Here is a 16,260-nt window from a genome sequence, read left to right as displayed (position 1 = left end):
CGTAACAGCAGCCCGAACATGAGTCTGTGGTGAGCAGATGGGTATGAATGAATACAGCAGCATGAGATCAGCAGCATGGATAATCAGCAGCACAGATAAGTCACATATAAACAATTAAAGTGGCATTACAGTGTTTTTCTTTTTTGTTGTTGTTGTTGTTGTACATCACTGTGTGAGATAAAAGTCATCAACAAAATAAACTTAATTCCAACACTTGCTGGCAGGTTGATCTGTCAGATCGGAGGTCACGTTTGATTCGAACGCCTCCTAAGGCGACAGTTTGACCATCCAGCTGTCAGGTTGTCACTTTTTAACTAAAGTTAAACACGTTCAGGGGACTCAGCCGGAAGCTGACTAATGGTCTGAGAGCAGCAGCGAGTATGCTAACATTTCTGTGACAGAGGAGTGGAGGGTGTGTGTGTGTGTGTGTGGGGGGGGGGGGGGGGGGGGTGTCAGCTGAAAGACTTCTTACTCCCCAGGTTCCCTATATAAGACTGAGCATAGAGGGAGGGCACCTTGAAACAGCTTCAGGAGCCTGGGAGAAGAAGCAATCGACAGGAACCACCACCCCTTTCTCCAACAATCTTCTGAAAGGAGCGCAGGTGAGAATTTTAGCTGTTTTGTTTTCTGCAAGTAAAAATATCTTAACAGAAATTCATGCAAGTTTCATTTTTATATATATAAAGCAAAGAAAAAAAATTGGTTTATTTATTTCCTTTATTTTTTTTCCTCGTTCTTTAGAAGCTCAAACAATGAAAAGTGCTCATTTTCTTGCTGGATTCCTGCTCCTCATCATCATCCAAAGCAGCTGCCTGATGCCTGTCCAGGACGACGCAGACCGAACCGTCCTGTAAGACCCACTTCAACCCTATTCTTTTATAGCATTGTTACCTTAAAAATATATATATTGTGCACAGATTCCCATTAAAATATAATTTTGTTAGTTTATTTTCATATTTAGAACCTCTTATGTGATGTACTTTTGATCGTTTTCTCTTAATTTGTGTAATTATTGAGTTATTTTTCCTCTTCTCTAAAGAACAGTTCTAATTATCTAACACTGGTGTAGCATTATATTTTAAATGTACAGTTTTACAACTTTGTTTATATGGTAGTATTTGTGCACGATAAGCAGTACAGTAGTATTGTGTAAATAGTGACAGATCGATGAGATTGTTTAGACAAAAAAAAAAAAAAAGTTCTGATAAAACCTTCGAGGATCGGGGTGAAACGCTGAGATTTGACGAGCGAGCCAAGCTGCAGAGGGTGTGTCACGCTCAGCTGTTTCCAACATGTGTGCCTTTGCAGGTCATTGAGTGAAAACTCAATGTTCAATGATCCAATTGAGTTCCCAAACATGAAGAGGCACTCAGAGGGAACGTTTTCCAATGACTACAGTAAATACCTGGAGACAAGAAGAGCACAAGACTTTGTCCAGTGGCTGAAGAATTCCAAAAGAAATGGGTGAGTTTTAACCAGAAATTTGGGCTTAAACGCCTCAGATTGGGAATGTTTGAGATTAAGACAAGCCCTTGTTTGTCTGTTTCTGCAGGAGTTTATTCAGACGTCACGCAGACGGGACCTACACGAGCGATGTCAGCTCCTACCTGCAGGACCAGGCAGCCAAAGAGTTTGTGTCCTGGCTGAAGACCGGCCGAGGCAGAAGAGACTAAACTCCAGCTGAGCTCCTCTTGCTGCTGCCCCCCCCCCCCTTTTATTTTATTTTATCTATATATTTTTTTTCTTTTGTCGTTGAAAACAATGCAACTACTGTATTTTTCACTGATTCTATATGTTTCACAATATGTAATGCACTTTCCCCCCCTGTTAAAACCATTACGTTCCTAGAAGCTTTACTGGCATTCAGTGATTAAAACAAAATGTTGCAAAACACACCAGACTCATAAATATGGTTGCAAAATAAAAAAAAAATAAAATAAAAAAAAAGTTTTTCCCTATTATGTCATCATTTTTTTTTTACTCCTTTATGTTCCAATAAATTTGTAAAGTCATCACTGATTTCAAATGAAAGCGTGAGCTTCATTTCTTCCATCTTTGAACAGTTCAAATGTCCCCACATTAAAACAAAATAAATGATTAGCAGGGATCAATGCTTCTATGAGAGAATGCAAAAATGTCTTATCCACATGTTCAACACAATAAATGATTTATAAAGTCATTTCATTAAACTGTTGTTTTTCAGTGTGTCTAATACTCAATGTCGCCTTGATGTGATTCCACAATCAGCACTTGAGTCGTCGCTCCTTTAATCCTCCTTGCTTAAGGAGGCAGAACAAAGCCCAGCTAACAGTTTCTTCCCCGGGGGCGGACGGCGCTGAGGGATTCCTACGATGATGTGTTTCACCTGTCAGCTGCTCACCGAAGAAGGATTTCCCACTGATGATCCGACTGCACACCGAGGACCGTTATGTTAAATAAAAGGCAAAATCACATCAATCAGCTCAGGATGGGATGAGTGACTGGGTCAACACTTCTGGTTTTGTTTTTTTGTTTTTTCCTCCTGGCTTTGAGAGACAGCATGAGCCCAGTGGCGTGACGCGCTCTGGGATGTTCCACCTGTCTCAGCTGTCATCTGCAGCACGTCAAACCATCTGGTGATCGCTAAAGAAGAACCTCTGCCCACTTCTGTCTGCTTGCAGGCCAAATCTGTTGGCATGGGCTCGCTCCTCTCTAACAGGAGCAGACTAATGAAACTAAACAATGCAATCAAAGAGAAGAAAATGCAGTTCCTTACCAAGGGATCTATTATTTATTAATTTGGATGTTTTCCTTAATTACTGCCAAAGATGATAAAAGTTTATATATGTGCATAAATGTGCTCAGAAGATTATCCTGCTACAGATGTGGAAAGATGTTTTGAAATATGACTCGTATACGAGTCACACTTTCATTGCTGCATTTAACAGATTCTAAATTCACAAGAAATTCAAAGGAAGTGAAATGTGTCAAACATCTATAAGTCAGAGATTTCCATCCGTTTATTCTTGGACATTCTTACACAGGAATTTTTTATTGCGTCAAAAGATTTGCTGACACGTTCATGCTCGAGGACTGTGAGCATCACAGCAAAATCTTCAGCTTTAACGACGTTTATTAAGTGAATGAGGAGCAAGTTGTGAAGCGCTCTGTCAAAAGAGTAAAGGCACCATTTAACTCCAACCTTTGGATATAATCTACTGTAGATTAAAAACATGTCATTTTCTTGTTAAGAATGCATTTTTTTATTTTACCTTTTTTATATATATATATATATATATACACAAATGTGACTTTTTCAACATAATCCAAGAGAATGATGCAGTTTTTGTCTGTTGCAGGAAGACTATTAAAACCTTGTACCTTGCATCTTTCATACTTTAATTATTTGCAGGTTTTTTTTTTAGTATCCTCAGTTAACAGAGCTTTTTATTGCCCACCACTCAAGGGTAAAAGATGGGCGATAATGTTTTTGCCTGTGTTTGCAATAATCTATCTATCTATGTCTCAAAATTCCCCTCTGGGATAAAGTAAGTAAGTAAGTAAGTAAGTATAAGTAAGTATAAGTAAGTATAAGTAAGTAAGTATACGTAAGTAAGTATACGTAAGTAAGTATAAGTAAGTAAGTATAAGTAAGTAAGTATAAGTAAGTAAGTATGTATAAGTCAGTCAGTCTGTCTGTCTGTCTGTCTGTCTGTCTGTCTGTCTGTCTGTCTGTCTGTCTGTCTGTCTGTCTGTCTGTCTGTCTGTCTGTCCGTCCGTCTGTCTGGCCATCCGTCTGTCCAACCATCCATCCATCCATCCATCCACTGTACAAACTTTAATTAGAAAGTAACCATTGGACCATCTACGACCAACTTTTGGATTCAGTACAATTCAAGATGGCTGCCTCAGTCAACACAAAAATGACTATATCTTGGTCACTTTTAAAGAGTTAAGACGTTGTTTAAATCCACTTTAATATGAACACTTAACAAATGTAAGAAGTTGAGAAAAAGTTTAATCTCTTTGCTTTTTTCAGGTTAGTAGATTTTTATTCACTTGTCTAACAGATTATTTTAAACAAACATATTCATGGTAATTCAAATAAACAAGACAAAATAATAACGGCCTTAAAAATTTATTATAATTAGCGCATGGACATAAAAAAATCTTTCTAAAAACTTAAAAACCATCTTTCCAAAATTAACATTTATTTTCCTTTCAGGAGTGAAGCGACATTAAAATATTGGTCGGGGTTAAACAACTTGATAATACTTTGTGATTATTAACTCAGTAGATTGTATACAAATATTATACTAACAATGTCAGCAGTACATTGCCACAGAAACCAAAATACTGCAAGTTCATATTATAACATAGTATGCATCAGACACAACATACATACAATATACCACAAAAATATATATAAATACTTAAAATGTTTCTTACATTAAAAGGGCAATACTAATAGCAGAAAGAGCTATTGCATTTGGCTTAAAAATTGTGCAATATAGTTCAGATTTTATTGTCAGACATCAGAAATTTGTGCTTCAGCAGATCACGTTTAAAAACTGCTTGGATTCAGAAAGTTTCCGAGTAACAACACGGCAGAAGTTGCAGCGATTTGTTCTCGAGAAGAAAATTTGAGAACGGACACGTTTCACATTTATCCACTTGCACATAAAATTCACGAGACAAAAGTTGGAGGAATGAAAATTGTGAGTTCAAAACGCTGAGTTGTTTCTGACGCACAGAGTGAAAAATACTCGACTGTTCACACCGTGAGTTATTTCTTCATCTTATATTGCTCAGTTTGCTCCTTCTTAAAAAAAAAAAAAGATATAAAAACAGCCAATAAGTGCTTTTTAAAATGTTTTCACATGATGCCAAGAAATATCCTTACAGCTTTAAAGGACAACAAATAAAATATATATGTAAAAATGTCAAAAATAAAAAGCCTTTAAGCAGAATGGCTTGTTTTAAAATGTATTTCTACAAAATTTGTAGCAGTTTTATGTTGCTTTTGAATAAAGAAACAAAACAAATGTTTTTCTTATTTTTCATGTAAAGTAGAGAAATAAGCATAAATAATTGTTTATTAATTCTTCAAATGTTGGTGTTATCAGTTGCAGGTTGTCATTTTTTTATTATTATTATTATTAAATAAACCAGTATTGTTAGCAAATAGATTTTGTGCTTAAAATGATTTTTCTGCATTTTAATGTTCAAGTTCAAGTAGATTTTATTGCCAATCACATCACATGTGGTGCATGAGGTGGAACAAAATTGTGTACACAGGGTCCCAGTTACATCCAAAAATTATAAAATGTAAAAACAAACAGTAAATAAGGATCTAAGATATAAACTAAGAAATATGTTAAACACTAATAGTGCAAAGCAACACGCCGAACAACAGCAATGACCCTCCTGCTTAATTCTCTTAATCGCTCCCATTCCAAGTGTTTCCAAAAGACCCTTTTGACATCTCATCTGTGATGTTGATAACTGGGATCCCTCTGTCGACACAGAAGACAGGGTTCAGTACATGAAACAACTATGTACAAAAACTCAGATGTTGATTCAATTTGTAAACTCTTTACAGAGTTACTTACTTGTACCCCCCTAATGGCACCTGCACTACCCCGTCATCTTCCGCAATGCTCTGCTCGTCCTCCTGTGGGTGAACGAATGGTAAGATTTCAGTGTAGACACTGAAATAAACTTAATGCAACCTGCTTGTACATGAGGACAGTGTTGGGTTATGAGTTCAGCATCACCTCCTCTGCATCCTCAAGCTTTTTCTTCTTGCTTTCCGGCATGAGATCATCCAGCCAGCTCAACTCTCTCTTGGTGAAAAAACAGTCCATTAGTTTCCTAATGAACACCAAAGCTAGCACCTGCAAAAGAAACAAAAAAAAAACTGATGCAAAATCCCCAAAGGCATGTGATTTAAAACTTTACGGGTCTGTTATCCAAAGGAAAATAATGGCTGAACCTTTGCAGAGTTTAAAAGGGACTGACAAGAGTGCATTAATGAGGATGGATGTGGAACCAAAAACTCAAAGTATACTAAAAGCTTTAAGTACAAGTTTAAAAATATATATATATATATTGCAAAACTGTCTGCTACAAAATTCAAGTTAAATCAACTTGATTTTATTGACACGTTAAAGGCATTACGGTGCAAATCAAAACAGAGAAGAAGCCTAAAATAAATCAAAGCCAGTTTAAAATCTGTGTGTGTTCAACGCAAAAGATGAGGTCATTTGTTATTGTAGATCACTCCATCAGACAAAGGTGAGAAGGAGAAGGGGGGGTATTTTGAAGTTGTCTGGCTAGAGTTCTTTCAGAGTGGGTAGCTTTGACCCCCCCACCCCCCAGGTATTATGAAGGCAGAGATAATGGAGGTGACAGGGGAGGAGGGTGGGAGGATTCACTATCTTAGAGTTACGGAATGAGATCTTTTGGACTGTTGCTTAGGTGTGGTCTTGTACAAAAAAAATTATTGTTACTTTTACTTTGTAAAAAAAAATAAAAATACATTGATTTAGCAGTCTACTCCAAATCTGAAGTTTTTTTATACACTTTTCCTGCAAATTAGCAATGAATTTAATTTTTATCCCGAGTTTTTTATGTTATGGTTTTGTTTTGTTTTTTTAACAGAAAGCTTAAATAATGCTGTGAAGTTGGCTGAAACATCTGGACTGAGAACAGATTCTTCCAAACTAACTGCGTTACATACCCAGTGAATAAAAATACACCTATCTGACATGTTGATGATACGTAAAACTTAATCAAATGTAACAGAGAGAGACACTTTGACTCCCTTTGTGTTGCTTCACACGGCAATCTTGTGAGATGTCACAATAGTTACTCACCATCATGGGAAAGACAATGGCAGCCCTCGAGGTCTTGATAACCCACAGCAGAACCAGACAGCTGAGCTGGATGATGGTGAAGAGGTGCACCTTCCTCAAGGGGACGTGGCGTAAGTAGATGAAGTCTGGCTGATGTTTGGTTGGCATGCCGAACAACGTGAGACGATCATAGAACTGCCACGGATACAAGAAAAACAACCCAGAGTGCTTTTTTTTATTTGGAAAATCAAACACGTGTTCATGTGTGAATGAGAAAATATACTATTTTGCTTTAGAATCACATTATTATAATACAAAGAATGATACAATACAGGTCCTTATCAAAAAATTAGCATATTATGATAAAGGTCATTATTTTCCATAATGTAATGATAAAAATGAAACTTTCATATATTTCAGATTCATTGCACACCAACTGAAATATTTCAGGTCTTTAATTGTTTTAATACTGATGATTATGGCATACAGCTCATGAAAACCCCAAATGCCTGTCCCAAAAAATTAGCATATCATGAAAAGGTTCTCCAAACAAGCTATTAACCTAACCATCTGAATCAACGACGTAACTCTAAACACCTGCATAAGATTCCTGAGGTTTTTAAAAACTCCCAGCCTTGTTCATTACTCAAAACCGCAACCATGGGTAAGACTGCCGACCTGACTGCAGTCCAGAAGGCCATCATTGACACCTTCAAGCAAGAGGGTAAGACACAGAAAGAAATTGTTGAACGAATAAGCTGTTCCCAGAGTGCTGTATCAAGGCACCTCAGTGGGAAGTCTGTGGGAAGGGAAAAGTGTGGCAGAAAACGCTGCACAACGAGAAGAGGTGACCGGACCCTGAGGAGGATTGTGGAGAAGGGCCGATTCCAGACCTTGGGGGAACTGCGGAAGCAGTGGACTGAGTCTGGAGTAGAAACATCCAGAGCCACCGTGCACAGGCATGTGCAGGAAATGGGCTACAGGTACCGCATTCCCCAGGTCAAGCACTTTTGAACCAGAAACAGCGGCAGAAGCGCCTGACCTGGGCTACAGAGAAGCAGCACTGGACTGTTGCTCAGTGGTCCAAAGTACTTTTTTCGGATGAAAGCAAATTTTGCATGTCATTCGGAACTCAAGGTGCCAGAGTCTGGAGGAAGACTGGGGAGAAGGAAATGCCAAAATGCCAGAAGTCCAGTGTGAAGCACCCACAGTCAGTGATGGTCTGGGGTGTCATGTCATCTGCTGGTGTTGGTCCACTGTGTTTTATCAAGCGCAGGGTCAATGCAGCTAGCTATCAGGAGATTTTGGAGCACTTCATGCTTCCATCTGCTGAAAAGCTTTATGGAGATGAAGATTTCATTTTTCAGCACGACCTGGCACCTGCTCACAGTGCCAAAACCACTGGTAAATGGTTTACTGACCATGGTATTACTGTGCTCAATTGGCCTGCCAACTCTCCTGACCTGAACCCCATAGAGAACCTGTGGGATATTGTGAAGAGAAAGTTGAGAGACGCAAGACCCAACACTCTGGATGAGCTTAAGGCCGCTATCGAAGCATCCTGGGCCTCCATAACACCTCAGCAGTGCCACCGGCTGATTGCCTCCATGCCACGCTGCATTCAAGCAGTCATTCATGCAAAAGATTCCCGACCAAGTATTGAGTGCATAACTGAACATGATTATTTGAAGGTTGGCGTTTTTTGTATTAAAAACACTTGTCTTTCATTGGTGGGATGAAATATGCTAATTTTTTGGGACAGGCATTTTGGGTTTTCATGAGCTGTATGCCATAATCATCAGTATTAAAACAATTAAAGACCTGAAATATTTCAGTTGGTGTGCAATGAATCTGAAATATATGAAAGTTTCATTTTTATCATTACATTATGGAAAATAATGACCTTTATCATAATATGCTAATTTTTTTAGAAGGACCTGTATATTGCTCAGAAAGAACAAATAAAATACACTTTAATGTATTTAAGGGAGACTTTTTGCATCTTTGTTCAACTCTTTTTATGTGTAGTTGTGCAGTTTAAAGGTGGTTCAGGAAAAGGATATTGCTTCATTTAACTGGTTTGACTGAACACTGAGTCAGACCAGATGCAACTGGATCACCCAAAACAGATAAGGTGCAAGGTGTGAACTGTGTCTACATCTGTTAGGGACATGTGGTTTTAAGGAAGAAACAAGTGTGCAATTAATTGTGTGAAACTTTGAATCACACTTTGGTACCTGAATTCCTCTGAGAGAAGAGGCTCCCATGTAAAGGAATACTCCATACAACACAGGCATTGGAATAAACTGAAAACAGAATAGTTTTAGTACAGCAACTCAGGAATGCTTCAGATCACACAGGACATAACTGTGATCGGAACTGCTCAAGGACACGTCACGATAGTGTCTCACCTTAAGCACTGACGTCATGAAGACGGAGCAGCCCATCAGGGTGAAGATCATGAGGCCTGTGGCGCGCTGCTCCCTGATTCCGAGGAACTTGGGCTGCTCCCCAGGAGCCGAGCACTCCGACTCCAGTTTCAGGCTGTTAACGTGGGAGATGGAGAGGACGGTGGCCGCTACAAACCACGGCAAGCCCATCAGAGAGCACACGCCCAGCATCACCCCGACCATCAGCAGGTCCAGGTGGTATCCACATCCTTTCTGAAGAAGGAGAAACAGATTAATAAAAACGAGCAATTCTTTAATCTTGACGCCACATAAGCGATGCCAAGTCTTCAACCAGAGCAGAAAAACACCTTGAGTTTGTTTTCCTTCCTGTTGATGATGACAGCAGTAATCTGCTGGTCCATGAATATGAGGATAGTACAAAGTAAAGCTGGTATGAGCGTAATGACTGCCGTCCACCACGGGTTGGGCCCTAATGGGTTAATAAACCATCCTCGATCATCTCTGGTTGGCTGTTAAAACAATAATGATTTAGTTTAGTTCACTGGCACCTTCTGAGTAAATTTCACATTAAAACAAGTCTACAGTGTCTATTGAACAAAACTTGATGTTGTGCTTACCTTAAACACATTGGGAACCTTTAGTTTTGGAGATGGAATCCCTAAGGCATAGTCAACTAAGACCATGGTGAAAATAGTGATGAAAACAGCAAAATCACTGATGATAGAGCGTACCTGAAAGAGAAGGCACCTGGTGAAAGTGACATCAATACAATTCATGATTTATTACAGTCACAATAGTTATCAAACAGTGATCAAATCCCCCAGCTGGTCTGTTGCTCGCGGAGTTACGCAAGGGTTGATTCTTGGTCCTCTTTTATTTAATTCGGATATTCTTCCACTTGGTTCCAATGTTAAACTATTTTAAATCTGTATTTATGTTCAGCTGACTTACTTTGTATTAATATTTTTATGTATTGTTTCTCTTTTACCCTTAACTTTAAACTTGGTGGTATTGCTAGTGTTTCGCATGTATCATATTTGTCTGTATTTGAGCAGCAGCTGGTCATTAAACTTTTGCTAAATCTGACATGATGCATTGGTCTCTTTATGAATGTTTTTTGTGCACACTCCTTACTAAATAAACTTAACTGAGCTTAACATTTTTTTCACTTGGCAGCACGATGGCTCAGTGGTTAACAATGTTGCCTTACAGCAAGAAGATCCTGGGTTCAATCCCCGGTTGGACCTGGGATCTTTCTGTGTGGAGTTTGCATGTTCTTCTCGTACTTGCATTGGTTTTCTCCGGGTACTCCGGTTTCCTCCCACAGACCAAAAACATGCACGTTATGCTGCCTTCAGGCCCAGGCCTCCCTTGCAAACGAGATCTGTGATCTCAATGGGATTTTCCTGGTTAAATAAAGGTTAATAAATAAATCACTCCTATGCTGACAATACACTGTTATACAAATCTGTTTCTGTCGACCTCAGCCTTGTAATTATCCTCATTTAAATCCTAAAACAGCAACTGCTGTAGGTTAGCTGAAAATGAGTGTGTGATTTCAGCTTGCACTTTTCATTTGAATGGAAAAAGCTCCTCAGATGAGCAGCAAAACATCTTCTGCGAACAGAAGAGAAGTCTGGTTGCCGTGTTTTAGAATTGTGAGGATTTGCCATTTCCTGGAACACTGAGAATATACACAAACCTATTATAATCTAATGTTTGATGACATCTTAAAACTAAACGAGGAAAAAGCCAATATTATTTTGCTAGATCTTGATTCTTTGACTCCTCTGGTGGCCATGTCAGAAACTTATGTAAGTGCATCTGTAGATTCTGAACTCAGTTTTCAAAAACTTATTTGTGATGCAGTAAATCCAAACATGCTTAATTTAAATAATTTTAAAGCTAGACTTGGAAAAACAAATGTTTTTAGTTCTAGTTGATTGGTTGCTGTTACACACTTTTTACTGGAGTAGCAAAACAAGAACCAAATAGTCTACATCGTATGCCTCAGACAGAGTGTTAACTAATACTGAAAGTTGTGAAAATATCACTTTTATCGCTTCAAGTAAAACATAAATTTGGTTTTAAAACTGGTATTTTGGTAAACTGTTTGGCTCGCTCTTATGTTATTTAAATGTACAATTATGGCACCTTGTTGTGATACCAAAAATACATTCAAAATTAGTCAATATGGTCTGGAACCTTCTACAGAACTCAACATTGTCCAGTTTTACTGTAAAAGTATTCTGAAAACGTATTTTCTATTCATATTTTCAAATTGCTATTGTGATTTTGTAATACTGCATGTTTTTTATGATCTGTACTTCTTTTTTTCCAAGCACATAGATATCACCATCACATATTTCCTTTAGAACATGCAATACTCATATATTATCACTAGAGGGTGCTGCTGCACTGTGCTGCACAACCTTGACTCTGTACAACAGTAATGATGTTGCTTTTGCACAATACCTTTGTGGGAAAATAATTGCTGAACTTGAACTCCTTGAGGAATGCAGACATGATGACTGTAGAAAAGAAGAGAATGACACACCAGAAGAGAACATCAGGAACGTACGGTCCGTGAGGGCCGCAGGCGGTGCCTACAAACTCCCCTCGCTTTTCAACGCAGTCCTGCAGGAAAAGAGTGGAGCGGAAACATTCAGAATTATTGGATTAGCAATAAAGTGACAGAGTTCAGGAGACTTTTTTTTTGGCCACAGAAAAAAGTGGTGCTGATAAAGTACATTTACACTGATCTGCAGTATTAAATCTGACATAATCTAACATAATCCAGCCCACATGTCCTAAATCTCGTCTCGTCTCTTCCATCTGGACAAGCAGGCCACTTTAAGATGAGAAGCAAACTGTCCTTTTTTCCCCATCTAGTCTTTTAGTAAAATTATTGTGACATGACACATGTTTGTTTCGTCGTCCTGCTGCTGTTAGCACTTATTTACCGGCACAGAGTCGTACCTTTACCTCCAGGGCTTCCCAGTAGATTTCAGAGGCGGTGATGTTGTTGAGCTCCCAGAATTTTAGGGTACCATTAGAGGGGTCTGAAGGCTCGACGCAGGAGCATCTGTGGCAGCGAATCAATGTATCGATAGTTAATCATTCCTGTGCTTTATTTTAACTTCGATAACTAAAATGTATATTTTCCAATGTGATTACTTTTCATCACTTAAAAATAATAATTCTTACGAGTGCGTGGTGAGTTTGTCCAGGTTGTTGTTTTTATTGAAGGGGTAGATTTCTCCCAGGTGGATCAGTTTCTCCAAAGCTTCATATATGAATATGATGCAGATGAGTGAGGCAAACGCTTCCTCTGTGAAACGTGTGATGTAACAAACAAGAGAACTGGCATCTGTAGCCACCAGCAGAATACAGAGGAAAGACGTCCACAGGCCGATGCAGGTCCTCAGCGACAGATATGACAAGCCGTACTCCCTACACGGAGATTAACGGAGAACAAATGTGATTATTTGTTGTTTGAATTGTGGCAGATTGGAGAAAGTCATCATCACAAGTGACATTAGATGCTCAGAGAATGCATTGCAACGCAAGCTCATTCAACAGCAGAGAGTTTAAATCCAAATTAATGTCGTGTACGAATAAAATCGACCAGGGAGTCGTTCAGTTTGTCATTTCGTTTTAGAACAGCGTACTTGCAGAATTTAAACAGGATCTTTTCAAACACGAGCACGGGGCCTGTGCTTCCCAGAATGGTGAGGGGCTGCCCAGCAAACAGCGAGTAGGCCATTCCCGTCAGAGAGGCGCCAAACAGGGACTCAATTGCACTCTGGAAGAACGAAAAGAACACAATTTTACTGAAATAAATATTTACATTCTGTTTGGGGAGAGAGCTCAGCTCCTACAATATGAGAAGAAACATTTCAACTCACTATTCGTCCTTCCGTTGCTTCGCCCAACAGTCCTCCAAAGGTGATGACAGGAGACATGCAGGCACAGTAGAGGAATAAGAAAGAGGCGACACACTGCAAACTGATAGCATCAGTGTAATCTGACAGGTAGTGGGGGATTTTGCGCTTGATGTCCAAAAACAGACCGCCAAACCACCTGAAAAACAGAGGAATAAAATTAAATGCCGGTGTTTGTGTTCGCTCTCTCGTGAACAGAACCAGAAACAAAACATTCCCTTAATTTATTCTTCCTGGTTTGGCTCCTTCCTAAAATTGTGCTGTTGGTTTGGTGTGAAGATGGAAAAGTCTAGCTGCAAATAGACATCAGACAAAAAAGACGTTTCTATGGAAACCACTTCAGGACTACAGCTCAAGTTTCCACTAAAATAAGCATTCAGCAGAACAGTATGTGGAAGATGTTTTTTTTTTTTTTTTTTTTCCAGTTTGATGGTTTGATTTTAATCGGGATTTGTGTGCATATTGAAAACTAATCACAAAAATTAAATAGAAAACTGAGGAGACATTAACACAAGATGGGGATCAGACTTTTTTTTTTTTTTTTAAAACACACTAATTCCTGTGTAATTTTGTATTTTACCTCCCAGTTCGCTGCAGTTCTGGACCACCATGGCCACCGTCTTCATCCTCCTCCTCACCCTCCACTAAGCTATTTGGTAAAATGTTGCTTTTCTTTCTTTTTTCCTGTTTAACGAACAACGCCACGTTGGTTTCAGACAATGTATTTGGTGACAAACGTCACCAGAATTAATGCAAACAAACTATATCAACCACGGTTTGTACAAACCTGAGAGGGTACATTTTTTGGTGGCTCTATCCGTATGGAGGGATCCCATTCTCCTGGAGGCAGGACCGTCACTTGATCAAGAAATTCATCAATACCAGCAATCAGATCATTCCGGTCTTTAGCTTTATAGGCAACATCATGAAAAACCTGCAAGAGAAAACACATTATACAAAACTTAATGTTTAGCCATTGTTGTTTTTTCTATTAATAAGATCATGCCCTGCCATGAAGCTTGAGTTCTAAGCAACAGTTGCAAACAAAAATACAACTACAACAAAATTTTACAGATATAGAGCAAACATTTTAAGCTGTGGTACTGATGCAAACACATACTGTGAGCACTGACTGATTACACAAACTCTAAAACTTTGGCATTAATTGTTGGAGTGTTAGCTAAAGATCTCTTGAACCAGGTGACAGATTTGAATAAAACAAGAGGGCAGTAAATACTGGAGGTACATCTATAACCAGTGGTGGGATGTAAGAAAGTACAAGTACTTCGTTCCTGTACTTAAGTACATTTTTTCATGTATCTGTACTTTACTTAAGTAGAGTTAAATGTGAGTAGTTTACACTTTTACTCCACTACATTTTACATTAAGTATATGTACTTTCTACTACACTACATTTCTATAATGTGCGTTGTGTCACACGTTACATTCATGTTGTTTTTTTTTTTATTTGTTCGTTAGTTTGAAAGTAACCAATGGCGAGAGGAGTTGGTCCATTGAATCACAGCAAAGTTGACAGGTATCATTAGACCCCCATTCAAGAAGAGATGTTGCGCCAATGATGTATATTCTAGTATATACATAATTGAGCTGGGCACACCCAAAATTGATTCCACCGTGGAGATCAGCCAGAAGATACACACCACCCATAGCTTTATTGAAAGACTATTGAAAGACTAAAGACTGTTCAGTACACCAGGACAGATTCTCCCGAAAGAGCCAGACTGGACTCATAAAACTTTGAAAACCAACTTCTTTTGAACGTGAACAAGAAATTCTTGCTGCAATATTAAAATGTGTCAGTTCATGGGATGTTAGGAGACAAGAGATGTCTCCAAATGACTCGACACTCAGGTCCAAGTTTTGAAAATGGTGTCAGGAAGTTAAAATATTGTTCAGTATTGACCCATTACAAGGTTGAATAGACAGTATTTTAACTAGAGTTGATGACAAACTGGAGTTGAAATGATCAGATATTCCTTTGTTAGGTCTAATGCTCCTTTTTTTCAGGCAGACAGTTTTTACTTAAACTTGTTTACTGCAGTTAAAATGACACACTGGTTTTGTGTTAAATAAAAACTTTCAAAGATATAATCATTCCTCTTTCTTATTTTGCCTAATGACTTTTAACTCATGCATGAAATTCTGACGCTCAGAATTAAGTCCAAGTGTGAACTGTGCCATAATAAAAACATGTATTATCTGCAGCATTGTTCATTAAAACGGCTCAACATTATTAATGTATTACAGAAAATATACATATACTTAATGATACTGTAGACCATTGCAGTAGGTAATACATTCAGCAAGTACTTTTAATACTTAAGTATTTTTAAAAGCAAGTACTTGTCTACTTTTACTCAAGTAAAAACATAAATGTGGTACTTCTATTTTTACTGGAATACATTTTTGCCTGTTTATTTGTAATTTTACTTAAGTACAATGTTTGAGTACTTTCTCCACTATCTACAACCGATCTACACATTGAGTACATAAACTGCACATATTTTACTGAAGCAGACCTGACCTTAAAATGTGAAACTTTCTAAAGCAATGACATCATTTCTTGGATCACTTTTCAGGCTTAAAACAATCATTATTTCTGGCGGGGTACGATAACCATTTTGGACTGTTTTAAGACTAAGAAAGGATTAACGAAGCCTCATCTGAGTACAAAATATGATATATACAATTACTTTGATTGCTACAACATTTATCAAATACAACATTTAACTTATGTAAACTTCATTTAAAACTTGCAGATCTGTAGAGTATTTAAACACATTTTAACAAATACAGATACAAACTCCCCATTCACAGACCACAAGACTGAATCCTGGTAAATCACACTGTTGCAAAAAACCACATCTACAACTGGTTTCTGCATCCAGCAGCGCTTCTAATTGTGCATAAAATTATGCGTAAAGAATGTTTTTCCTGTCTTCTTGTCTTGATGAACAACAGAATAAAGTCTGGTCAAACAAGAGCACATGAGGACTGACTAACCGCCAAAAGCACGTTGTGAAAGCTCTGAGCTGTGCTTCACACATA

General features: G+C 38.3%; 2 protein-coding genes across 2 annotated transcripts in view; one reads left to right on the top strand and one right to left on the bottom strand.

Moving 5' to 3' along the window:
- Positions 1-530: 530 nt before the first annotated feature.
- Positions 531-1,705, top strand: gcgb (glucagon b). Its single transcript, XM_037686941.1, has 4 exons — positions 531-602; positions 742-850; positions 1,309-1,464; positions 1,553-1,705. The coding sequence occupies exons 2-4, from the start codon at positions 753-755 to the stop codon at positions 1,671-1,673; spliced, it is 375 nt and encodes a 124-aa protein (XP_037542869.1). The 5' UTR covers positions 531-602; positions 742-752; the 3' UTR covers positions 1,674-1,705.
- Positions 1,706-5,411: 3,706 nt separating this feature from the next.
- slc4a10b (solute carrier family 4 member 10b) overlaps positions 5,412-16,260 on the bottom strand; it is a 28,248-nt gene continuing 17,399 nt past the window's right edge. Inside the window, exons 10-24 of the mRNA XM_037686939.1 lie at positions 13,979-14,125; positions 13,772-13,875; positions 13,156-13,330; positions 12,919-13,052; positions 12,455-12,700; positions 12,227-12,332; positions 11,723-11,884; positions 9,865-9,978; positions 9,595-9,756; positions 9,248-9,499; positions 9,074-9,142; positions 6,858-7,031; positions 5,757-5,876; positions 5,592-5,653; positions 5,412-5,495 (exon numbers count right to left, since the gene is read on the bottom strand). Coding sequence (XP_037542867.1) covers positions 5,420-5,495; positions 5,592-5,653; positions 5,757-5,876; positions 6,858-7,031; positions 9,074-9,142; positions 9,248-9,499; positions 9,595-9,756; positions 9,865-9,978; positions 11,723-11,884; positions 12,227-12,332; positions 12,455-12,700; positions 12,919-13,052; positions 13,156-13,330; positions 13,772-13,875; positions 13,979-14,125 — 2,103 coding nt within the window. The 3' untranslated portion in view covers positions 5,412-5,419. The remainder of the gene's footprint in view (positions 5,496-5,591; positions 5,654-5,756; positions 5,877-6,857; positions 7,032-9,073; positions 9,143-9,247; positions 9,500-9,594; positions 9,757-9,864; positions 9,979-11,722; positions 11,885-12,226; positions 12,333-12,454; positions 12,701-12,918; positions 13,053-13,155; positions 13,331-13,771; positions 13,876-13,978; positions 14,126-16,260) is intronic.

This window comes from Nematolebias whitei, chromosome 13 (genome assembly GCF_014905685.2).
Source record: "Nematolebias whitei isolate Nwh7 chromosome 13, NemWhi1, whole genome shotgun sequence".
Taxonomy (NCBI): domain Eukaryota; kingdom Metazoa; phylum Chordata; class Actinopteri; order Cyprinodontiformes; family Rivulidae; genus Nematolebias; species Nematolebias whitei.
Note: the sequence above shows the minus strand (reverse complement) of the source record. Positions and strands in the feature narration are given on the sequence as shown.